The following is a 25,427-nucleotide window of genomic DNA, read 5'->3' as shown; positions in this document are numbered from 1 at the left end:
ATACAATGGAATATTACTCAGCCATAAAAAGGAATGAAATTGAGTTATTTGTAAAGAGGTGGATGGACCTAAAGACTGTCATACAGAGTGGAGTAAGTCAGAAAGAGAAAAACAAATACTGTATGCTAACACATATATATGGAATCTAAAAAAAAAAAAATGGTTCTGAAGAACCTAGGGGCAGGACAGGAATAAAGACGCAGACATAGAATTGGACTTGAGGACACGTGGAGGGGGAAGGGTAAGCTGGGATGAAGTGAGAGAGTGGTATGGACATATATACACTACCAAACGTAAAATAGATAGCTAGTGGGAAGCAGCCGCATAGCACAGGGAGATCAGCTCGGTGCTTTGTGTCCACCTAGAGGGGTGGGATAGGGAGGCTGGGAGGGAGATGCAAGAGGAGGAGGTATGGGGAGGTATGTATACGTATAGCTGATTCACTTTGTTATACAGCAGAAACTAACACACCATTGTAAAGCAATTATACTCCAATAAAGATGTAAAAAAAAAAAAACAGAGAAAACTTTCATGTGAACCACTGAAAAGGAAGAAAAAACAGAAAGAAATGTAAAAATAAAGTCGTTGTTAATATTTTAGGACATCTTTCCAAGCATTGCTATGCACATATATACATGTGGACATGCAGTTAAATAATTTTATAAAAATGGTCTTACACTAAATGTATGCATATATAAAATGCTGTTTATCAATATATTATAAACATTTTTCTATGCACATAAAATTTTTCACTAGACATTATTTCAATAACTATGTAGTATTTCATTCATTATATGGATATAACTAACTCATGTATCTAACCAGACCTATGTTATTGGTAATTTAGATTACTTTCAAGTTTTTCCATATTTTAAGGAATCTGTATTGATCATCATTGAATCACGTTTGCTTACCTTATCTGATTATCTTCTCCCAATAAATACCAAGATGTGGAATGGCTGAGCCAAAGGATATACACATTTAAAATATTGTATTGCCAAACTGTCCTCCAGAAAGACAATACTATTCACATTTCCCTCTATGAATGCAAGAGAGTGTTTGTTTCCCTTTAATCTTCTTTGCCAATTCTCAGTTTTAAAATTCTTTACCAACCTAATAGGCCAAAAGATTTCTCATTCTTTATTTAACTTACATTTCTTTGATTATTCATATATTTATTTTATATTCTTGCATTTATTATTTTTGAATAGCTTGTTTGTAGCATTTAGCGAATTTTTTCTTTTTTTTTACTTATTTGTGATAACTTTTGGTAAACTGGGAATAGTCCCCCTTTGTAAGCTGTGTTGCAACCATGTTTCAGTTTATCATGTGTCTTTTAGCCTTGATTATGATGATTTTATCAATAAAAAGGTTTTAAACTTTATTTAGCCAAAGTCACACATTTTTTTGTACCTGATTTGTAACATTTGAGAGGCATCACTAGAAAGGCCCTCTTTACCTAAACTTTCTAAAAATGTTCACTCATAGTATGTAGGCTCTTACAGTTTTATTTTTTACATATAATCTGGAAATTGCTTTGGTATAAGAAGCAAGGTAGTGATCCAGCTCTTTATTTTTCCCTCTAACACCCACTGTGGTCATCTCAACACCACTTATTAAATGGGCTATTTTTTTACCCAGTAATTTGAAATCCACTCGTCTCCCTAACTTTCTTTGTTTTTTTCGTTCAATTTTTCTTTAATTAATAAACTCCAGGCTGCAATCAGGAGGCTGTGCTCCTTCCTGCCATGGCAGAGGAAGGATAAGCATTATGCTCATAATATGGTTTTATAATCATAACCTGCAAGTGGCCTTAAGCTGAAACTGAACTTCTTGGCTCAGTGCTATGAAAAAGAAAACCATGGCATCAACTAGACGAAAAACATAAGATGTTATGCTTGGCAGGTATTCCATACCTCTTTAAGCAACAATAACCCTAATTATAAGACAACTCAGCTACTTAGGGTTTTTCTGTGGAGCTAATGCTTCCTGATGGATCTACACAATGTAGGTCTGCCTCAAATTAGATGATCTACAGATACCATCCTCAGCCTCCTTTGTGATGGAGAAAGATCATTGGGAACACCTGCTGTTTAAATTGTTGATGCTCAAATAAATTTTCATAATGCTTTATGGATTGTAATTCTAGGTATTCAGTGAAAATTTGTGGAAGGGCTTGAGATGATTCAAAGCTCTACTTCTGAGAAAAATGGTTCTGCCAAAGGCACCACAACAGGCCCCTGGTAACGGAGTAAAATGATTGTCTGGGAATCAATACCAGTTGGACACCTAAATGCTCACATGGAGAAGGAAGCTCTGCTACTTGTCCTCCTGGTATTTTAAGTATATGGGTATCTCTAATTAGCAAGTAAGAATCTTGGTGTTATTCATACTAGTTTAGAGGAAGTCAACCTGAACTTGACTGGAAACTTAACACCTGCCCAAAAAACACCCTCTGACCCACAGGTGAGAGAGCCCACATGGTGAAATGCCATAAAGAAGTGATTTATTCTTCTAAATATTATTAGGAAGCTAATGATAACCTTAGCTCTTGCCTTTTCTGTGTGAAGATTTAATGGTATGCAGAGGCAAGATCACAAACATTCATATCAAGTACCATTAATGTCTTTTGGAAAACTGTAGCTGAAGACATTGGCTGTCATGTTACCCATATCACATAAAGGGGCCTCAGACCTAAAGGTGATATAAATAGATTCTCAGGTGTCTAGTGCATTTAGCTCCTCTGTTTGCTTTAGTGGTTACTCTGTTTTAAAATAGTTTTTCTTTGTATTTTAACACTGTGAGCGCCTTTAAGTCACTTTTGAAGTCTAGAGCATGTACGTGTCAGAAATGGAGGGACTTTAACTGTTTTGTTTGCCACTATATTCCCAGTCACTAGAAGAGGGCCTGCCCTGCAGTTTGTAGTCAATGTGTTGAACAAACAACTAGAAAATAAACGATTCAAGAAATATACACATACATATACATACACAAACAAAAATTGCCAGGTGTGTTGTACAGGGACACTGATTTTACTAGCAATAATCCGAAGGTAAAGAAAGTTTTTGTTTGTAATCTCCTTCATTCATTCAGTATATCTTCACCGCGCATCTGCCGCATGCCAGAACCCCTCTGACACAGTTGTTGCTCCTGAAGGGCTCATATATCTACCAGCGTTAAGTCAAGGGATCACCAGACAATCATGGGACAATGTAATGAGGACAATGGTAAGAGGTGTGTGCAGATATCCAGGGAACTCATGGGAGTGCACTTAGCCAACTGGAAATCCAGGGAGCAGGGGGCTGTGGCGTGGGGGCCATTCTCCTGAATAAAGGTTCTGGCCAAGGTGCGCCTCTGTGGATGAGGAGGTGTCAGTTGCGGGGAGGCAGGGGGCGGCAGGTGTGCCAGGAGTGCAGCAGGAGGTGAGGAGCCAGAAAGAGCTGGATGTGGCTATGGCATCAGGTAGACGACCGGAAGTGGTGAGAGGTGAAGCAATAGGGAAGAGGCAGCCTGACACATGCTAAAAGCCTGCAATTTTCCCTCTTGGCAATGGGGAGCTTTTCAGTGGGTTTATATCAGAAAGGGGCCTGGTGAGATCTGCACCTTAGATGGGTCGCCCTGGCTGGCTGGAAAATGGACTAGAGGGAGATAAGGTGCAGGTCGGCAGGACTAGTTAGCCCAGGTGAGAGCTGACAAGAGCTTGGAATAGCATGTGCTTACAGAAATGGAGAAACGCAAAGGAGAAATATTTTGGAGAAGATCATGTACTTTAATTCTCTCTTTCATAGTTGCTAGTGTTTTTATTCTATACCTCATTATTACTGGTATTCTCCGATAACTTCTAAGGATCTCTTGTTTTGTGAGTTTTCTTTTTGTTGCCTCCTACACTATCCTTTATTCCAAAAGTTTTTATGACAATTGTTGATGCAAAAAATAGAAAGTAACAACCACTAAAGTTGTCATGACAAAGAACAGCCATTTCTCTGCTTGCTTAGCGAGAGCAGCAGACAAGAAAAATGTAAAGCTGACCTTGATAAATTTGCTTCTGGGGGTATACAGATCTTCAGATAAGAAAGCAGGTATTGGGAATATTTAAAAATTTATTTGTAAGGTTTATCTAATCCTATCACAGCAAGGGAAAGGACTTTAATGTCACCCTATAGACTTACCCAAATACCTACACTTCAATTAAGATGAAAAAATAAATCATTTTACAATAGGTGTTAGAATATGACAGAATATAGAGACAATATTCTCAAAAGATACTCTCCCTGTCAGCAATCTTCCAGAAAGTATCTTTGCAGTCATTTTTTTCTCTTTTCCACAGTGAGGATAAGACAGTGAGCTAATAATTCAGCCCTGTTTTTCACAGCTGCCCCCAATATCTGACTGACGTTACCTTATGCACAATGAGCTCGTGAGTGCCATCTGGAAGAGTCCTACCATCTTCCTGCATCAGGGGGACAAAGGAGAAGCCAAACAACTTCTTCTCTCCTTTCTCCTTTGCTGTAGGGGAAAAAAAAATTAGTCAATTTTTTTGAATTAATTGAAGTATAGTTGAGTTACAATGTTGTGTTAGTTTCAGGTGTACGGCAAAGTGATTCAGTTATATATATATATTTTTTTCAGACTCTTTTACCTTATAGGTTATTACAAGATACTGAGTATAATTCCCTGTGAAAATTAGTCAATTATTTAAGTGTATGCTTACACAACTGTGTTCAGATACATAGACTGTGACGATGCGTGATCATCAAGAAATATACCCCCCGACACACACACATGCCAGCTCCTTTTACACAATGAAGAGCAGCTTTTATGATGGGACCTCTGTGTAAAGTAGCCACCCTCTAACCCCATATTCCTGCTTTATAATCTGCAAGTTACACTCCTTGACTAATTTGCTTCATGGGATTCACTATCTGAAATTATGGTGTTTTTTTGTTTTTTTATATTTGTGGATTTCCTGTTTCCTTCTCCTCACAACCTACCCTCCACTCCTGAACGTAAGCACCATGGAGGGCAGGATTCTTGTCTAATTAAGTTAATCTACGCTTGGTCTCTCAAAGAATGCCAAGAACATAGTAGGTTCTCAGTAAATGTACAGTAAACAAATGAACGAGTGAATGAATGAATGTGAAATGCAATATTTTGCTTACTCCTCCTGGAAAGGGAGGCTCTCAGCTCTGCTTTGGTCCATGACAGAACTCTCCCTACAGCCACATGTGCAAACACAGAGCCCTACGGAAGCCACCTCCTTGGAATAAGGCATGCTGAAAGACATAAACAGCATTCTATAGTTTGATAAGAGCTTACTGCAGTAGTGTTCTGGAAGTCAGAAATGAGGCAATGAGTTTTTCAGATGCCTAATTGTGAATTACAACAGCTAGAAATGTCAAGGGTCATTGGCAATTGTTTATAGAGAAGGAAATTGAGATCTTATAATGTCAGGTAACCTGTTCTAGATCTCTTCAGTACCACTGCAGTTCTTTCCACACACCTTCCTTTTCTCCAAAAATGGAGAAAGCATGGAAAGAACCTGGTTTGTTCAACTGGACCCTCTCCTTGTATTTAGACGTGTAGGGAAGAGTTGCAGGGCTGGCAGCCATTATGGGCTGGATGGTTATTCTCTCCCACACAAGTGCGTAAGTGGAGGTTATACTTGATAGAGAAGTCCAGCTTTGGGATGCAGTAAGACCCTCACTAGAGGTGTCAGATATGGTGATCCTGAGGATTAGACAAGAGGCTCTAGCAACAAACACATTGCTTCTGGCATTTAACCACAGGGACATGGAACCCTGCACAGAGAGTAGTAATTCTGGCTGGCTAGCTTAGGCCCCTAGCACGAGGACATCCCTGAAAATGTGATTATAGCAACGGTTCTTCTTTTTAAATCATTGATTTCAACCCCAGAGGTAAACTGGGGAAATATCAGTACTCTTTAAAGTTAAACAAAAGTCACAGCAAAGATCTCTGGGAAGAGATTTCTATGTCAATGAGCGTGCTGGGTATGGAACTTATGATTTAGGGGAGAAGACTTATTTACAAATAATTTTCTAAGTTGCCATTTTGGTGTGGTTTTTGGTATTCAATTCAGAAAGATAAAAAGAATCCAAGATGCACAAAATTAGCAAAGATAAGGAACAAAGCAACAGTTTCCCCAAATTTGCCTTCTGCTATAAAATAAAAATAAAGACCAAACAAAGTTTGAAGTGCATGGCCTTTTGTCCTGAGCTATTAGATCAGGATTAATAAACTGAATGGACTGTTACGTATAACATGCATAACACGGTCCCCTTTTACTAATAAAAACCCTGAGTTCATGGATTCTACCTCCTAACGTTTCAATTCATTCTTTCTTGTACCTCAACTCCAACAATTCTGCCCCCTGGGACCCCCAGTTTATTGACCCATCCCTCCATCCCCTCCACTCCAACTTCCCATTTCTGTGGTCCATCATTTCTAATCACTTCCTTGAAAATACCTTCAACCCCTCCCCCCTCCACACTTCCACTAATAACACTGCACCCTTGTAAAATCCAATTTGTGGGTCATTCCATGCCTACACTAATCTAAGTTTAATTAACGTGCACTAACCACAAAAGCGCCCCGGGATAGGCAAACTTCCTACATTTACCTAATAAACCCACTCTTCTACTTTTCCAGAAAATAATTTCATCCAGTCTCCTCTCCTCTCAACCCTCCAATACCTTGACACTTCCCTCACTTTCAGCTCATGTAGAGAGAATTCCCACATGCCCTAGCATCCACCTATTACCCACCTGCATCTGTCTTCCTGTACTAGGTCTAAACTGCTCTTACCCAAAGCGAATTCTTAACCTTGCGCACCGGGTCCCCTGCTCCTTCCCCAACTCAAGGACACTGCTCCTACAGCTGTCCCCACTCTTCTACATCAGTTTCTCCTCTCTACTGAATGATTTCTCTCTAACAAACATGATTTAAATGCTCCATCTTAAAAAAGAACACCACCAAAAAACCAACTTCTGGCGACCCACTTTTTTTTATAGCTACTATCCCATTTCTCTGCTCACCTGTATTCTTTATAGCAAAGTTTCTCAAAAGATTTGTCTATACTCACTGCCTGCCCTTCCTTTTCTCCAGCTTATTCTTTGACTCACTCCAGCCAGGCTTTCAACACCACAAATCCACTAGAACAGCTTGTCAGGTTCAGTGACCTCCATGATGCCAAATCAGGTGATAATTTCTCTGTCCTTATCTTATTTATCACTGGCACCTGACACACCTGATCAATTCCCTCTTGAAAAACTTTCTTCATTTAGTCTCCTGGATTCTATTCTTCCTCGATTCTCCTTCAACCTCACTGGCTATTCCTCCTTAATCCACATAATGGCTACTTTACATTCTCCCCAAATCTAAAGGTGTCAGTGCCCCAGGGATCCATCCTTGGACTTCCCTTGCTATCTAAACTTACTTAGACATCTCACCAGCCTCATGGCTTTGAAAATCTTCGACATCTGTGATGTGCTGGAGCTGGCCTGTACTGGCTCACAAGAGCTGGCAGTGTACATCTTTCCCCAACTCCAAGATCAGTGACGTCATGTTGGCAGCTTGAAATTGACCATGGTGGGAGTATTTACCCCATGGAATCAGCAAATGCTGTAATTTAGGGCTTCCCCTCCCCTCTCCATCACCCTGAGTGCTGGTTAAATATTTACAGCACACCACTGAACTATATGTTCTCATTGTCAAGTGTAAGTCTTCAGCTTGGATCTCATTCAACTGCCTAGTTGACACGTTGAATGTCTAATAGACTTCTCAGCCTTAACGTATTTAAAATGGAATGTTTGACTTCTGCTCTCCAAACAGATTCTTCCTGTTGTCTTCCCCACTTCATTAAATGACCACTTCATAATGAGGCCAAAATCTTGGGGTCAACCTTGAATTTTCTCCTTCTTTCACATCCAATCTGTCAATAAATCTGTAGACAAGAATCAAACCATTTAAATCTCTTACTTTGAGGACTACATAAGCCTCCTAAATGGCCTGTTCCCATCTGGCCCACCTACAATCTATCATCCATATCGCAGCCAGACTTATCTTCAAACTAAAGCCTCTAATGCCTCTTCTCACTCCAAATAAAGTCCAAAGTCCTTCCCATGACCTAAAAGACAATAGGGGATCTGGCTCCCCTGCTACCTCTCTGATTCTCACCTCCAAACTCTCTCACTTGCTCATTCTGGCCTCCTTGTTATTCCTTGACAGGGCCAACCATGCTTCATGCCAACCATGTTTCAACCTCAAGTGTTTTATACTTACTGTTCTATATGCCTGAAATATTTTTTCCCCAGATTCTCCAGATATCCAGATGCCTGAAATATTTTTTCCCCAGATACTTCACTTCTTTTATGTTGTTGTTGACACACCTCTTTATCAGAGAGGTCTATCCTGACTGCCCTATGTAAAATAGCAACATAGCACCGCTGCGTTCTAGCACCTAACTCCAGTTTAGTCTTCTTCACTGTATTTAACGCTACTTGATACATTATAGATTTATTTGCTCAAGTGTTGTCTGTCTTCCCTCTCTAGAGTGAAAGATCTGAGAGGAGGTATTTTGTTGTGTTCACTGATGTATTTTCAATGCCCAGTAAAATGGTTGACATACAGCAGGTATTTAATAAATATTTGTTTCATGAACAAATATTTTAAAATAAATACATGTACACACAAAGAACACTTGGAAGTTCATGTGATAAAATGACTACACTGATTATTTGTAGGGATTTTCTTTCTTCTTTACATGTTGCTGTTTCTTCTGAATTTTAACAATGAACATTAAAAACAAAACAAAACAAAACCCTGTGGACAATGTTTGAAGTACAAGGACAAGATGGCAGAGATCTAACAGGTTCTACTGAGAATCACCTTTAGTCCAGTTTCCATGTTCTGAGTTATAGTAACTTTCTCCAAATGTTCTTTCTCCTTTTTCTCCCATTTCACTTTTATTTTCCTCTTTTTCTTCCTTAAAGCTCAAAGCTCATATTAGGCCCAAGTGAGAATTTATAACGAAGATTGGTGGAAGGAATGGTATGGCACCATGGAAAGTCCTTTATTTTTTCTCACTTTAAATCCTACCCATGAAACTCTTCTAGGAATTTGGAAGAATGGTAAGACCCTGCTAGCCATCTCCCTATATTCTGAAATATCCACAAAAGCATAACTTGTGGAGCTTCTGAGCTAATTCCAAAACATTCCAAAGTCCCAACAACAAGACAAAGTCCTTCTCCTCTCCCTGAATCTTGGGCGAGTTACATAGCACTCAGGCGAGGTCACCGCATATCTACTGGCAATGCCTCCATTCCTTTCAGACTGGAGAGGAGCCTGCTGGCTGCTTCCCCAATAATGTGATTCTTCTCTATCTCTTGATTTTATTTATTTATTTATTTATGGCTGTGTTAGGTCTTTGTTGCTGCACACGGGCTTTCTCTAGTTGCAGCAAGAGGGGGCTACTCTTTGTTGTGGTGCGTGGGTTTCTCATTGCAGTGGCTTCTCTTGTTGCGGAGCATGGGCTCTAGGCGTACAGGTTTCAGTAGTTGTGGCGCACAGGCTTAGTTGCTCCACGGCATGTGGGATCTTCCCGGATCAGGGTTCGAACCCACGTCCCCTGCATTGGCAGGTGGATTCTTAACCACTGTGCCACCAGGGAAGTCCCTCTCTTGATTATTATACTGTTCTTGAAGCAAGATTCACCAGAACCTTCTCTGGTCACAGTGTACACTACCAGAAGTGCACACTTCTGGGGCACAGGGAAAACCAGAAGATCCCTGGACTGGGGGCTGGTGGAGGCAGGGAGTGGGGGCTTCAGAGGGTGGTAATGAATGCAAAAGAATGAAAATAGAGACAACAGGAAATGATAACTTTATGGATAAGTAATGTCCACATGAATACATCCTGTAACGTCTGTGTCTTGGGTTTTTTAGATCTATAAAATGGGGAAATTACTTCACATCATCTCTAAGGCCTGTTTGAGTTGACATTACTTGATCCTCATTTGAATACTGTTTGAGAATGCACGGTGATGTAGATATATGCAAATCAATATGAATTGGAGCCAATCAGAGGCTTTTCTAGTGACTTCACATGCCTAGGAAAGTCCCCGAGGGTACCCCTGAGCTGTCTGAGAGCTGGATCAGCTCTTGGCTGGAGAGACAGCAGATGGGTCAGGACTGCCTAAAACCACCTGAGCCAGTCAGGTCATTACTGCTGCATCTTCTCTTTCTATCTAGTCTTTCCAGACTGTGAGAGTGATGAACTGGTTTTTATGAAAGTGACCAACTTAAGAAGAACCCTGTAGATTTCCATAGGTATTCTGTTTCCTTCCCCTCTTGCATCTATGTTTCCACAAAGGTCATTGGTTCTTCAAGAAGTGAGCCCATTCACCTCCCAGGACTTCACTCACCTTCGTTTCTCTCTTGTGGAGGTCTCTGGCTTGTCACACACTTCCTACAGATTAGCCCACACTGTTGTTTCAGCTGAGTTAGCAGACTACCCAGCACAACAAAGCCATGGAGACAATCCTGCCAAACACTTACTGGAACAATGCCGGAACTCGAAGCGGATGTGCGCTCCCCTGAATTTATCCACAGGGATAGGAAGTTTCAGTAGCTCAGACCACCTGGGACTGTTGTTATGATAAAGCACAAAGGAGTGGTACTCGCTAGCTGGTGGCTCTCCAGAGCCAAAGGAGATAAAATCCTAATAAAGGAAAAAATGCAGGTTAAAGACAGCTTCATTTCAAGATGATGTGGGGAGGAGCAGAGCAATTGCTCTGCTGTATCTGCCTGCTCCCCAAATAGCACTTCAGGTGAAATTACCTCCCCAGCTCTTTACAGGCCTGTTTCTACACTTGCTTCTGCTGACAGGCTGTGTCTGTTTCATCCTGAGGCTGGTCTCCCAGGGTCTACTCGGCTAAGGGTGGACCTCAGTGACATGAGTGAGATGGGCAACTGTGTGCCCAATTTGGAGTCAACTACATGATAAAATTCTCAACCTGCTACAGCCAAAAGCCTGTTCTGTGCCTTCCTGTAAAACTCACTAAGCCCCGGGCTCACATGAAACACTTCTTCCATAAAGGAACCTGATATTATAACCCCAATCAGTAAGAGCTTAATCCTCATGCCCTATTTTGGTTAAAATGAAAATACATAGGATGACCTATGATTTTTGTTTTGTTTTACCAATTGCCAAAAGCAAAAGTATGCATCTTCAAAACTATGACAGATGAAAGGGGAAAAATGAAATGGCATAAAAATGCTGCATTTAAGGAGTAGCTGTTAGGAGGACATTGCTGACACAAACAAACTGTAAAAGCCTTTTTTTTTCCTACTTTCTTTTCTGAAAGGCATTTTCATAATTAAAAAAAAAAAAACTACACAGGGGTGGAAAAGAAAAATAAGATTGGAAATACTGCAAATCAGAAATTAACTGATCTCATTAAAGATGAACCCAAAGCAAGGATGTGGAATTGTTTTACCACAAAGAATCCAGCATTAACGTACCTTCAAGGTCTGGCCGCTACTCTCTACAATGAACATCGTAACTTCCACATTTCTGGCCACACTCTTTCCTCCTTTCTCAAATTCTCCCCTTTCTATAGTGATGTATAAATCATTCCGCATTTCACCTAGTAGGAGAGGAAAATTGAAACCATGTTATATATAGTAAAAAGTGTAATAAAGTACTCTATCAAGAAAAACTTTAGTTCATAAAAAATAGTGTTATAGCATACATATAAAAGTAAAATATACAATATTTATACTTTTATAGAAAGGTCCCCACCCTTACTACCAACATCCAAGAAAAGCAAAGGCCAGCTTCTGCTAGTCTGAGTTAGCAATACTGAAGATGCACATTTAGGAGGACAGTACTGGGCCTGGGTAGGGAGGTGTTGTCAAATTTCACCATTTTTCAATATTTCCCTCATTTCATTTATGAGGTGCAATTACAAAATGACAGCCTAGCAGGGGTGGCTCAAAGAAACTAGTCTTAATACTTTATAGTCACAGCATTTAGAGAAGAAGAAATGCCTAAATGGAAGAAAATGATCGGACTGCAAAGGGTACAGTTACAATTTAAATCTTTTCCAAAATTCGTGGATGAAATGACCTCACTACTGGAAGAATCCAGATTAGTGTTTATGAACACAGATGTAGAATAAGTCAGTCATACAGACACACTTGGCTTAATATTTCTTGCCATCAAGCTATAAAACAAATGAGAAAGGCCCTGGATTCAAACTGACATAGTCTATGTACACATATATCATCTATTTTTGTTTCTCCATTAGCTATTTATAAACTTGAATGCTTTTTCATCTTGCCCCCCTTTCTTAGTCCTGCAAGAAAAAATTAGAATATAATGCCAACTAGCAAAGCGAGGCAAACATGCTTGGCAGCATGCTTTGATCTCTCCTGTAAGAATTAAATTAGGGGTAAGCAGTGAGTGGATACGGACATGAGAAGTAAGTAAACCAAGTGTGGCTAGAAAGTTTTTGAAGGTAAATGTTGGTGAGGTTGGCAAGGTTGAATTTACTTAACATAGCTTTCAAACAGTTGAAGGCCCAAACGCAATATATTTTTTTGCTAATAAAAAATCTCTCCTTAAGAAAGTAAATCACCAGAAGGAACAATAACCATACAAATATGCCCACACCTGGGAAATTTCTCAAACTTCCTGACCAAAGTGTTTATAAGAAAGTACCCTAGCTTTCAAAAACATGGAGGAATACAGGTGTGCCTGGTCACCTTCCTTCATAAAGACCAACTTTTAATGAGAACATCATTTGCAAATGACTTTGGCTGAACAGGAAACAGATGGGCCATAAAAGAGAGAAACTGAATAAGTTCTAAAAAGGATGATGTCTCACCCACCCTTTACAAAGAGTATATAAGGAATACATTAGTGGAAACAACTAATACAGTGGTCTCTGTCTTATGAATTTCTCAGTACTCTCACACAACTCATACATACTCTCATACAAGTCAACCTGGAAAGGCAGTGAACTTGGAATTCCAGGAGAAAAGCAACGTATTTCAACACATGTAAAATTATATGCTTTGAAGGTTTTTTGTTTTAACCATATCCACTAAAAAAAAATTTTAAGAGAAAATGGTCCAGTAAATTTTACAAGTTTTCTAGTTTTTTTATAACCCAGTTCATCTAATTACTATAAAGTTATCATTTTATATATATGTATTCATACATACATAACACACATTCTCAATGCTATTTATTTTAACAATTACATTATAGAATAAATAAGCTCACAAACTTTGTCCTCTGAAGCCATCAATTTCAACTCAAAACAGGTCTGCAATGCTAATGGTCTGCACACGTGCTATTTCAACAATCCGAGAGGAAATTCTTGACAATAGTTTTCCCGCGAACAGACTTGGCAGGCAAAAACACAACACAAAAATCAAGGTACTTCAGAGCAAAAGATGTTAGTTAACAGTAGTAAAATTCCTTTGCTTCTTGGAGTAGGTGACACATGATGAGTGGCCGTGCTTACACACAGACTATAAAACACACACTGATTAATGGGAAGTACAGCTACAGGAGTTTTTACCTTAGAAATTTCTCATAATGAGTGATTAGCTTGTCCAAACCACATGGGGATTAACTGTCATGCAAAATGGAGAGTAAGTGTTTCTTGGGAGGGGGACTTCCAACTCTTAGCTGTTGGAAGGACCGGCAATTCTGACTTAAGCAAAGACGGGGGGGTGGGGAGCGGGGGCGGTGAGGGAGGTTTGCAAGGCAACCTGTCTCCCCCCGCTGTGTGCAGGCTGGTCCTACAGAAGAACAGGGGTGGGGGGACAGTAACATACTGCCAGTGCCAGGAAATTCTTTCTTTGTGTATTCATTCAGCAAATATACCGTGAGCACCTACTATGTGCCAGATATTATTCTAGGCCCAGTAGATTCAGCAGTGAACAAAGCAAAAATGCCTTCCCTGTGAAGGGATTCTAGTAGGAGTAGGTCTTGGACAAAGAAGTAAAACACAGAGCACACTGAATAATGCTAAGTGCCATGGATAAAAGTAAGAGGAGACGGGGTGTTGAATGGAGGAGAGGGGGTGTCACATGAGAGAGGCCCTCACTAAGAGGATGCGACATCTGTGGAAGCTATGGTGTGTTCCAAAGGGACCAAAGTTAAAAATGGCCTTTGCTTCCCAAATGGACCCCTAGAGCTGGTTTAGCTTATAATTTTGCTGGATTCTTCTCTCTCTTCTGAATTCAAATAAGCCTAAAAAAAGGTAGGGTCACAGGAAGACTGGAATAAGGAGATCTGGATTCAAGTCTTTCTCTGCTACCGTCTATTCTCTGTGACATTAGTCTAGACAGGGTAAGATAAACCTTGGGGCCTCAAGTTTCTGTGTTATGAAAGTGGGGAAGGGGTAAAGGCAGAGGTAGGGATGGGAGAGGCAGTAGGAGGGCTGAGACTATTATGTCATGCTTGCTGTTTCTGGACTGTAACACACTCATAAATTAAAACACCTTATACATATGTTTTAGTTTTCTGTTCTTTAACTATCACTGTCCCTGTCGCTGTAACCCTCTTTATCTTTTGCAAAACTTTTAGACTAAAATAAGATTTCTTTGAAAAGAGAATACATGACAAGAACATTTCTCCTGGATGTCATTCTGCATGTGTCCCCCCAGGAATCTGCAGCTTGCTGTGTTCTAATACTGCAAGGTGCCACGTTTTGCCAAAATACGCAGAAGGATAAAGTTGAAACAAGTGCTAATTAAAGTCAATACACCTGAGGTTGGCTCTGGAGAAAACTAATAAGCCCAAATGGTGTTAAGAAAGCACCTTGGGTAATTAAGAGAGAAATCATAAACTAAGTATGAAATGGAGTCATAGCACCAATCGTGAAAAGCTACTTGCCTGACAATGTTTATTAATACTTTGCACATCTTAAATTTATTGCTCTTTAAATTTGATGTGCTGACACTTCTCTCTGTTTCACAGGCCCACTGACTGGGAAGCCTTTACACATGGGAAGGCTTCTCAAAACATCACTGTAGACGAGATAGAGATAAGGCCACAGAAGTAGGAACAAACTCAAAAAGAGTTCAGTGACTACAATCAAATGGGGTTGATTTATGGCTTGACCTCAACAGGCAAGAGGTTTTTATCAGTAGCTGAAAACCTGATCCTTGATTCTGTCCTATGAATGAACTGGATAAAGGCATAGAGGACATGCTCATCACGTCAAGTAAACCATTGTCCCCAGCCACAGGGACTAGTCCAGTGCCTTTCCTGTGCTAGATATTTGCTGTTATTTTTGGAACTGGAAAAGAAAAGTTCCTGTCCTTCTTAAAAACAAAAGAACATACATAGAAGACTCCGGGTTTTCGTGAACTTAGATGATGATGGTGTTTAGTAGTAGATAGTAGCAGATAGACAGTAGTCAGGTACTTTGCCAAGTGCTATAAGTAGAATATCTCATTAAATCCTCACATTAACCTTATAGAAAGGCCCTATTATTTCCATTTTACAGATGAGGAAACTAAAGTATAGAGATTAAGAAACATGCCCAATGTCCTGTCCGTATCTCTGCTTTACCCATGAAAATGTAATTCAATAGGATGAGAACATCCATCAAATAAGCTAGTGCAATTCAGCCTTTGTCTCCAAAAGACTAGTGCCTTGAGCAAGGAAGGTAACAGTCCCACCCTGATTGGTCAGACCAATTATGAAGCACTGATTTCATTTCTAGGACAGAGACAGACAGAAACGGTATCATCCAGACCATAAATGATATGGAGAAGGGACACATCAGAGGAGAGATGAGGGAGACGAGAGTTAACTGAATTTTAAAATGTTGAGGTTACAAGCAGAGAAACTCAACCCAATGGATAGAAGGTAGAGGGAGACGAGTTCAACATGAAAGAGGTCACTTTGAGAGAAGATGTAAGATGTGATGGTGTGACCTTGGCCATTATTAATACTCAAGTACAAGCCGGCAAACCATCCTCAGGGACCTCAGGAGGACATTCATGCACTGGACACATGGTTGAGCTGGATGGCCCTTCATGTGTGTAGCAGGCACCCCGTTACCTCCCCAAAGATGTCCAGGTCCTAATCCTGGGAACCTGTGAATAGATTACTTTACACAGCAAAAGGGACTTCGCAGATGTGATTAAGCTGACAATCTTGAGATGGGGAGATTTTCTTTGATTATCAGGGTGGGCTCAATATAATTACAAAGGTCCTTATAAGAGGGAGGCAGAAGGTCAGGGTCAGAGAAGGGGATATGATGAGAGAAGCAGAGGTTGAATGATGTTGGGCCATGAGCCAAGGAGTACAGGGAGTCTCCAGAAGCTGGCAAAGACAAGAAAATGCATTCCCCTTTAGAGAATGCATCAGAAGAAATGCAGCCCTGCTGACACCCTGATATTAGCCCAGCGAGACTCATGCAAACTTCTGATCTCCGGAAGTGTAAAATAGTACATTTCTGCATTGTTTTAAGCCACCCCATTTGTGACGATTTGTTACAGTAGCCATAGGAAACTAATATAATATGCCATCCACACCTAGGCCTCTACCACTTCAGGATACCTTCAGGGCAGCGGTGGAGGGGGGAGGGGCAGGGTAAGGGATAGGGGCAAGATTCACAAGTAACAGGAAATCAAGGCAGATCACACACAGGGAAAACTTATGCATGGGATGAAAAATTAACGTTGGATTTCTCACATAGAGTACACTTCAGTAAAACATATCTGTTCTCATTTTTGTTTTGCTTTATTTTAAAAGAATGCTCTGAGATGTTAAACTTTTGAGGGGGTAGCTTTTTAATTTGTTTATGACTATCAAGCAAGCAATGGCAAATGATACAACAGCAGCCATGAAGGACTTTCCAGACAGTGGTGCACAAAGACAGGAGCAGGGATGGGCTGCCCTTCATACTCTAGGACAATGCATGCATTTCTGGTAGTGCCTGTTGGGGAAATCCTACACCCTTGGGCAAGTGGGGCATGTAAGCTTCATAATTTGGGGGCAGCAGCCTCTTCCCCAATGTGATCTGGGGCTGGGATCCAACCTCAGGGTGACATGCCTCCCCCTCTCTCTGGCCACCACTCCTCGGTGGCGTGGTCAGGGGTTCAGGTCTAAGCAGAGTAGCTGCACCTACATGATATGCAGGGCCAGTGACTTGGACTGGGGCGTCGTGAGCTTTGGTTAGATTTAGGATATATTTTTAGGGAATATCAAATAAAGCAGGGGCCCACTTGCTTTCTCCAAAAGAAGGATTATTTGAGGCAATTCCATCTGGTGATGTACATGTCTCTATCAGTAAGTGGTAAATAATAATAATAATAATATATATATTTAAAAGAATAAAATTATATATCTTCTTAGATGGGAGGCAAACATCTCTACAACATTCTTCTTACCCCAGTCTTATAAATCACTATCTAGTCAAATTTGACCAAATAGAAATTTGACTTATTTGGACTATTGCCTAAAGACCAAAGGAAAAGGAGGCTTACTCTGGAAAATACTTGTAAAATAAACTTAAACAAATCTGGAAATCACTATCACAGCTACTACTGCTGGCAACCATGTGAAACATAGGCTCTGTTCATCATTTTCAGTGTGAGCCTCTAGCCTCCAAATCTCAACCCTTCCCTCCCTTATCAGTCCACCACTTTTCCTTAATTCTTTTTAGGATTAGGAACTGCCAAGATGTATTAAAAGTGAATGCACTGGAAGGTATTAATTAGGTGTTCCTTAACAAAGAGGGATAGTTTTACCGGTTGATATGTGACAACAAGTCTCCAGGAGAGAGGGTACAGGTAGGGAAGATAAAGTAGGGAGACCATGATGATTGCCTAGAAAGAAGCATAAACTCAGAATAAGAATGGACCCTTAGGGTGGGAGGAGGACACCGCCTCACCTCCCATGACATTCTTGACACATCAGCCAGCTTTGTTCCAAAGCGTCTGGTGGATGGAAACTTAGTCCTTCCTGATATTCAGCAACGGCTCGAGCTCTGCTTTGTACAGTCTGTTAAGACATTTAGAGCTTGGCTGTCCAATCCCATAACGACTGCCACATGTGGCAACTGAGTCCTTGAAATGTGACTTGGCTGGAAAGAGATGTGCTGTAATGTATAGTATTTACCAGCCTTCAAAGACTTAGGCTGAAATAGTGTAAAGTAACTCATTATGAGTTTTTTATATGGATTACCTATTAAAACGATATTTTGAATGCACTGGGTTAAATAAAATATATTGTTAAAATTAATTTCATCTCTTTCTTCCTACTTTTTTTAAATGGTTACTAGAAAAGTTAAAATTACATTTGTGGCTCGCACTGTATTTCAACTAGAGAGCACTGACTGAAACATTTTCACTGCCCTCCCTCTCATGGGCTCAGAGGCCAGACCATGGAACTTTCTGTAGAGTTATTTGGTTCGTAGGTGGCAGTGATGGAGCTTCACAGAGGGTAACTTTTCTTCTTTGGAAACTGGGTACTCTAAGAAATAAAGTGCTGAATGACTGACCCTTAGCAACAGGAAGGGTTCAGAGGACTTCATGACAGGCCGAAAGCACATGGGCAGGTAGTCTCCTTATACCAGGTGACATTCCCGAGACCAGCCCATGCAAAAGCCAGACCAAGGGGAGAATCTCTGTCTACACGGTTTTCCCATCCCAAATAGAGTTTAGCATTGATGACATTCTGTGATCCTCAAGAAGAGTTTTGTGTACGTTCCTGTTAGTGTCAGGACCACAGATAATTCATTCTGCAGAAAGGCAGTAACTAAGTTAATGAAGGTCCTGTAGGTATAAACACGTGCTTCACCCATCCTGACCCCTATTCACAATACTAACTCTGAAGGACAAGTCTAGAAAAACGAAAGGAAAACAAACAAAAAAACCCATCATCCTAGCAGACTGTCAATATAACACTGGGATCAGAAATGCTGTTCACATATATTTTCTTATTGAAAACTCAGCTCAAGTTTTCATCAGAGCCACCAGTGAGAATTAACTGACAAGTCAAAATTCTAAAAAATAACAAAGGAAAACAAAACAATGGCTGTTATGTTTTCCAATGTAAAACATTCCATTGAGTTGTAAAGTTGCTTTCAGCTGTTTAAAGTTAATACACACATCCTTCCCTTCTCCATCTAATTTGAAAGACTCAGAAGCCAAAGAAGAAAAAAATGAGAGAAGAAAAAGAAGAAAGTGCTTTAAAAAAAATCTCCTGCAGTCTTGGGCACTGCAGACATGTGTCTGGGAGGACTGATTCCCTGGTCAGCGTGAACCTCGCCATAACGTGGTGTGGGAAAGGGACAGAAGTGAGACTTATTCCACAGAAAGCTCATTTTCATCATTAAAGCCAGACAAGAGCTGCATGAGCACAGCACACCCCAGACAATTATTCAGCCAGTGAAGTGTCATGTTGCTTAATATTTTTCCATTTCTCAATGATGCTGCTCAAAGACCAAGCTGAGGAATTCTTTTAGCAGCTGGCTGCATTCTGTTCTAAAATATGCTTTTTATATTAGATTTACTCATCAATTTGCTTCCCAGTGGGATGAAATTTGTTTCTTTTTTGTTAAAGAGGAAATACCAGCTATTTATAGCAACTGAAGGAAATAATGAATGGTTGCAAGAGCCACTGAATAACATGCCACCAAGTAAACCGTGCTGTAAACAGTCATTTTCGACAATAGTTAAGAGAAGATGCTCAGGCAGACTGGGTCCCTAAGCTAGGTCAGGCCATCTCAGGAAACTTTCCAGGCTGTTCTCTTAGGCTTTCCTGCATGAATGCATTTCCGTCAGGGGATCACAAAATGCCGCGACAGTCAATGCCAGTCAGTTTCTGCATCATGTTAGGTCTTTATGGACAACAGTCCTACCATCAGTCTCATAACTGCGCCAGAGGCCTGTCAGATGCAACTTCCATTGCTTGCTTTTTACACATGGGATTTAAACAGTGATTTAAAGGATCTCATTTCTAAAAATACTGTCGACAATTTGAGACTATTTGGTCTTTCTATTTTTTTTTTTCTTGGTTGTGGAAAGTAGGATGTAGAGCCCTGAGAAAGACTTACTTGGCATTTACTTTGTTGGTGTGAATCTCCTTAACTTCTACCATTTCCACTCAGAAACAAACACTTTTTTGGAGTCTCTTTTGGTTGCTAATATAGATCTGATTTATATATACAAATAGAACTAGGAGATGTATAGAAATACATATGGCGTTTGCATATGGCTGCTTATTTATATACACACATACATACATATCTCTGGTGGAAAAATCCTCCAAAAAAGGCTAACCATTGCTTAATAACTGTTCTTGCCAAAACCTGTAAGGATTTCCCCTAAGTGGCTTCAATAACACTTCCCACCAGAGGGTAAAATATTTTCTGTATTCAACTTCAGTTTTCCTATTATGGCCATAATGAAATGCAACCATGACCCCCACAAGTTATCCACCCTAATATAATAAAAATGTAAAGATTTTTTTAAAAAGGAATTAAATATCTCATTTTATTCATAAGCATGGCCCATTTGAACTCTTTGAAGCTGACAATTTGAAAAATTTCTCAAGCATCAAAAGCAGACAAAATAGCCATGTTTCATCATGTAGTGCATCCCAAGTCACTTACCAGGCATAATAATATTAGAAAAACCCAACTTCCGGGTGATGGAGACTCCATGAGAAAATACTGATGAGTATTCCCTTCTGATTTGTTCAATGTCTCCATGCAAGAGTTGTAGGGAAACTGCTAAACCTAAAACAAAGGAGACCAGAGTTAAAAAAAGGACAGAAACTGCATGAACAGAAACTGAAATTGTTTCAACAAGCCCCAATCTATGGTGTCATTGTTTTAAACTGATGATTAATAGTCAGACAAAATTAATGGAATCTATAAGACAAATACCTAGAGAACACTTTTCCAACTTGACTACCTGAGTTTTTCCACTTACAAAGAAGGTTCCAAGAAGCTAGAAAAAACCTGAACAGAACACTAAGAAGAGGAAGTCTGGCTTCCAGTCCCATCACCCGCTTCTCCAGCACCCTGCCAGACAGAAACACCCCTGCACCAACCTCATCCTAGCAAATGGCAGGGGCTATCCAGCCCTGGAAGATACTGATCTTAAAAAGGGAGTTCTAATTTCTTTAAAACTCTATAAGGCCTGTGAATAATTACTAATCAAATGTCATAAACATGGACACAAAGCTAAACGCATAAAAATTCAAGGATCTTAAGGATATTCAGAGATTTTTTTAAAAAAATTTAAGAAAGGTGATTGTAATAAAACCAACATTATATTCTTAATATTATATACAGTAGAAACTCATAATCACATTATTTTCTACTGAGCAGAACTGAGCAGGATGCAGGCCACTTTGATAAACAAGAGGGAATTTAGTCAGTAAAATAGTAAAATTAAATTTTTTTGTTACCCCAATTATACTGACATTACCACAGCGGGATATACTGAGGACATTGAATGATACGTTTTTCATACGTTATTCTCCCAACTCTAGCTATAGGAAAAAATTAATGTCCTATCTTTTTGAATACTTATGTTTGCCTATTTCCAACATGCTGTTTCTCTTTCAGTCTTTTAATTCCCTGTTCCTTTTTTCTTCTATTATTTTAAAACAAAAAAGACAAAAAAAAAAAAAGTCCCTCACTTACATTAGTGATAGAAAATGAAACCAGTCAAAGGTGACTTATTTTTTTAAAAACTTTCAATCATCATTAACCTGAATTCAATTTTAAAATGAATTTGGATGGTGGATCAAGAGAATGATAAATCTGTACTCCAAAGATCCTCCATCTACATCATTACTTATCACCCTTTTCACTCAGTTACATACATACTATTGTGCAAGTAGTCACTCCCAATTCCTAATGCACAGCACTACAATGTTATCTGCAAACATACACCATAAGCGTGGCAACAATCATGCTGGGATGCAACAGAAATGCAAGACGACATTTGCCATGCATGTAGATTGGAATCTTCCTTTCACTTGTCTTCAGTAAAATGAAGAAACAAACAACAACAAAAGTAGTGTTTTGTTGGTTTGTTTGCTTGCTTTTCAATAGAGTAGGTAAATCATCAGGAAAATTTGTTTTTTTAAAAAAGTACTAGGCTCGGAAAGACGATGGAGCCTTTCCTGGGGTTAGAATCTGACCTAGATGAGGCAGACCCAAAAAGGCAATGACATAAGAAAAGAAGGGTAGGATGTGGCTGCATCACTGTGTCCTCTGGTGTGTGGATCTAATAGAATGCCGGTGCCAGAAAGTTGTGAGAATTAGATTAAATCTGGCAGGCACTCAGGAACTTTAATTAAATCTTCATCCTATTTTCACTTAACTATCCTTTAGCTCCCTCCCTGCCCCCAGCCCACACGAGATGGATGACTGAGGGTGATGGAGTGGAGGAGTGTCAGTCCTCCGATAGCCACATGGAATGAAGCAGGGGAGAATGAGTCATCTGGATGGTTGGATGCGGACAACTTGGATGTGGTACTACTGGTTCCTTTTAAAACCCAGAGGCTGGTGAATGAAGATAAACTAACACATGTTATAATCCATCTGTCCCAGCAGCTATTTCTTCCTGACTCACGCTCTCCCGGTACCCCCACCTCATTACTGGTGTCTCTGTTCTCCTCCTACTTCTGTCCTTTTGCCTTCAAAACATTCACCCACACTGTCATCATCAATATGAACATCAGCAGAAGCTGATATTTGTAGAATAGCAGTGCGTGCCAGACACAGTACGTAACAACCATCCCTCTGCTGGGTAGAACACTGTTCTAGTACCCCAGGACACTATAAGCAATGCTTTCACATAGAGAGTCACAAGCACTAAACAAAATTCTTGAGGTCCTGTGATGTTTTGCAAGGACAGATCATTTTACTAGAACTTCTCATCAAAGGACCTGATCAGAGATACTAGCAACCTTATGTGGTACGTACAATGTAAGAAAAGAACTAAACAGTAATGAAAAAACAAAGAGATCATGCTATTCAGGGTAGAGACTGGAGGAAGAAAATTGACCAGAATTCTTGTTTTGCTCTATTGGAGCCAGAATTCATTTAACCATCAGTGATTTATTTTATTTTTTACATAAGTTGAATACAGAGGATAAGACAATGAGAAAAGAAAGGCATTCAATCAATGTGGATTCTAAAGACAATTAAAGATAGGAAATAGAGAAAAAATATGTTTTGTGGAAAGACAGATAGATGTAAGCATGAACAAAGAAATGCATCAATGTTCTCGAGATAGCCAGAGCCATTGGGATGAGAGAAGGCAAGAGGATAGAGAGGACCCAAGGAGAAGACAACAGACAGAAAGGAGCCAGCTAATGGATAAGGGAAGGCAATGAGGAAGTGACAGGGGGAAAACAGACAAAACAGTAGAGGGGAAAAAGGAAAATTAGGCATTCAACAGTTGAATGCATTCTAAAATTTAGTTAGAAGATATGGTAGTTTTCAATCTGAAGGTTTAGAAAGATATAGACGAAAGCCCCAGGCATAATGATTTCATTTGTCTGGACTACTGATATCAATTTGGAGGGGAAGGTATTGTTGAGGTGACCCAATTTCTTCAGAATGAAGAACTCACCGAGAATCAAGAACTGGAAAGGTCAAGTGGGCCAAGGGCTTGACCACAACGTACTTGGCTCTTCCCAAATCATCAATTCAATTTCCATTAAAAAGCCACAACACTTAACAAAGAAACATCAAAGAGGGGGTGTACTTTCAGGAAGACAAAGAAACATGACATAGTAGTGAATCTACAGGGACCAGCCCACCAAGAGCCACTGCAATACTATTTATTTTTCAATCAGGGAAACTCCTGATCCTGTTTTTATAGTGGTTCTTAAATATCTCGACTAAAATGAACAGGTTGGCTAAATGACTCACTAGACAATAACAAATAATGTATGAAGACAAAGAAACTATTCTTCACTACAAAGGGGAGACTTATGAAATATTCGCCCATTCCAATGACCTGAGAATTACTCCTATCCTTTCAGGAGTGTAGCTTATGATACAGGGTATGTTCACAGTGCAGTATTTTTCTTCCTATTCTCTTTCTTGTCATACAACTTCACTGTCCTTGCCTTAGCTGTTACATCTGGGGCTGGAGCAACTTCTAAAATTTTATCTGGACACTTTAACTTACTCCTTCCGCAATTCAAACTGTCCACTTTGGGCCAGGCAGTAACTTCCAGCTTGAGTGGAAGGTGGAGGGTGAGAAATAAGGGTGTACACAATAGGGTCTCTGCTCCAAAGAAGCTGATCATCCAATAATGAAAGTAAGACACACATACGTAAGTAGAATATGAAGCAGCAAGGGTTAAGTTCATGATAGGAATATTAAAATAAGGAAAAATTATGACTGATTGAGGGAATTTGAAAGTGCAGGGAAGATTTTTTTTTTTAAACTGGGAGTTATGACAACCAATAAGCTAAAAAATTAGGTTAAATTTTTAATTTCACAAAATAGATCAATAATGTTCCACAATCAATTTTTTTTCTGGCTGTTAATATAAATCCCAAAAATGAAATGGCTAAGGGGGAAATGTTCCTCTTATTAGAAGAAACAATCATGAAACAAAACTTTTAAAAATCAGTCTAGATGTTTAAGACCCAATTACAAAGATTTGATATCTAATTTTAAACAGAGGCATAGTCATTAATTAACCTAGAGTCACAAAACAACAGTTTTTCATGATTAAACTCAGCTTACGGAGCAGAACTACAGGAAAGAAAGGACTGGTATCTGTTAAACCAAATGTGGTTGATTTTTTGGTAACTCTAACTTCTTAGGAATCGGAGCTAACTCACTCTATAAGATGATTCTTTTTAAATTCATGAAATTCTGCACTTTTACATAAAAAAAGGCAAGCACAGCATGATTTATTAAATAGCAGGCAAAATTAAGTTTAGACTAGATCAGCCATTTTGCCACCAATGAACCAACTAACACCTAACTGCAAATGTATAGCAACACAAAAATGGAAAATAGTGACAAATATATTTGATAAATACATGTTGTGATTAAGTGTGCAGTTTAAGAAGTCTATCATACAGCATCATGACCCTGTCTCAGTGTTAACTCCTCTGTGCTTTGGTTTCCACATCTGTAAAATAAAGATGATAATGATACCAACTCCATAAAATACTTTAGGCAATACCTGGTATAAAGGAAGTGCTCAAAAATGTTAGCAGCTGCTACTACAACTACCAGGGCCACTGCTGTTATATCACATTATTCTTTCTCTTTGCAGTTGTGCTCATTTGGTATTTAAGCAGTGCACTAATTTTCCTTACATGACTTCTTCTTTAAAACAATTTTAGAAATTCTATTTAGTCCTTTCTAACCACTAGAAGCTAA

At 39.6% G+C, this 25,427-nt stretch overlaps 1 protein-coding gene across 15 annotated transcripts in view; it reads right to left on the bottom strand.

The window, feature by feature from the left end:
• DOCK4 (dedicator of cytokinesis 4) overlaps positions 1–25,427 on the bottom strand; it is a 480,689-nt gene that overhangs the window by 160,120 nt on the left and 295,142 nt on the right. For all 15 annotated transcript variants that reach the window (XM_089917502.1, XM_089917504.1, XM_089917506.1 and 12 more), the window contains 4 exons: positions 20,666–20,791; positions 11,538–11,662; positions 10,572–10,734; positions 4,400–4,506 (listed from right to left, as the gene is read on the bottom strand). In XM_089917502.1, coding sequence (XP_089773628.1) covers positions 4,400–4,506; positions 10,572–10,734; positions 11,538–11,662; positions 20,666–20,791 — 521 coding nt within the window. The remainder of the gene's footprint in view (positions 1–4,399; positions 4,507–10,571; positions 10,735–11,537; positions 11,663–20,665; positions 20,792–25,427) is intronic.

Source organism: Delphinapterus leucas, chromosome 9, assembly GCF_059928025.1.
Source record: "Delphinapterus leucas isolate spDelLeu-1000000601 "Yukka" chromosome 9, BTC_Dleu_Yukka2, whole genome shotgun sequence".
Taxonomy (NCBI): domain Eukaryota; kingdom Metazoa; phylum Chordata; class Mammalia; order Artiodactyla; family Monodontidae; genus Delphinapterus; species Delphinapterus leucas.
Note: the sequence above shows the minus strand (reverse complement) of the source record. Positions and strands in the feature narration are given on the sequence as shown.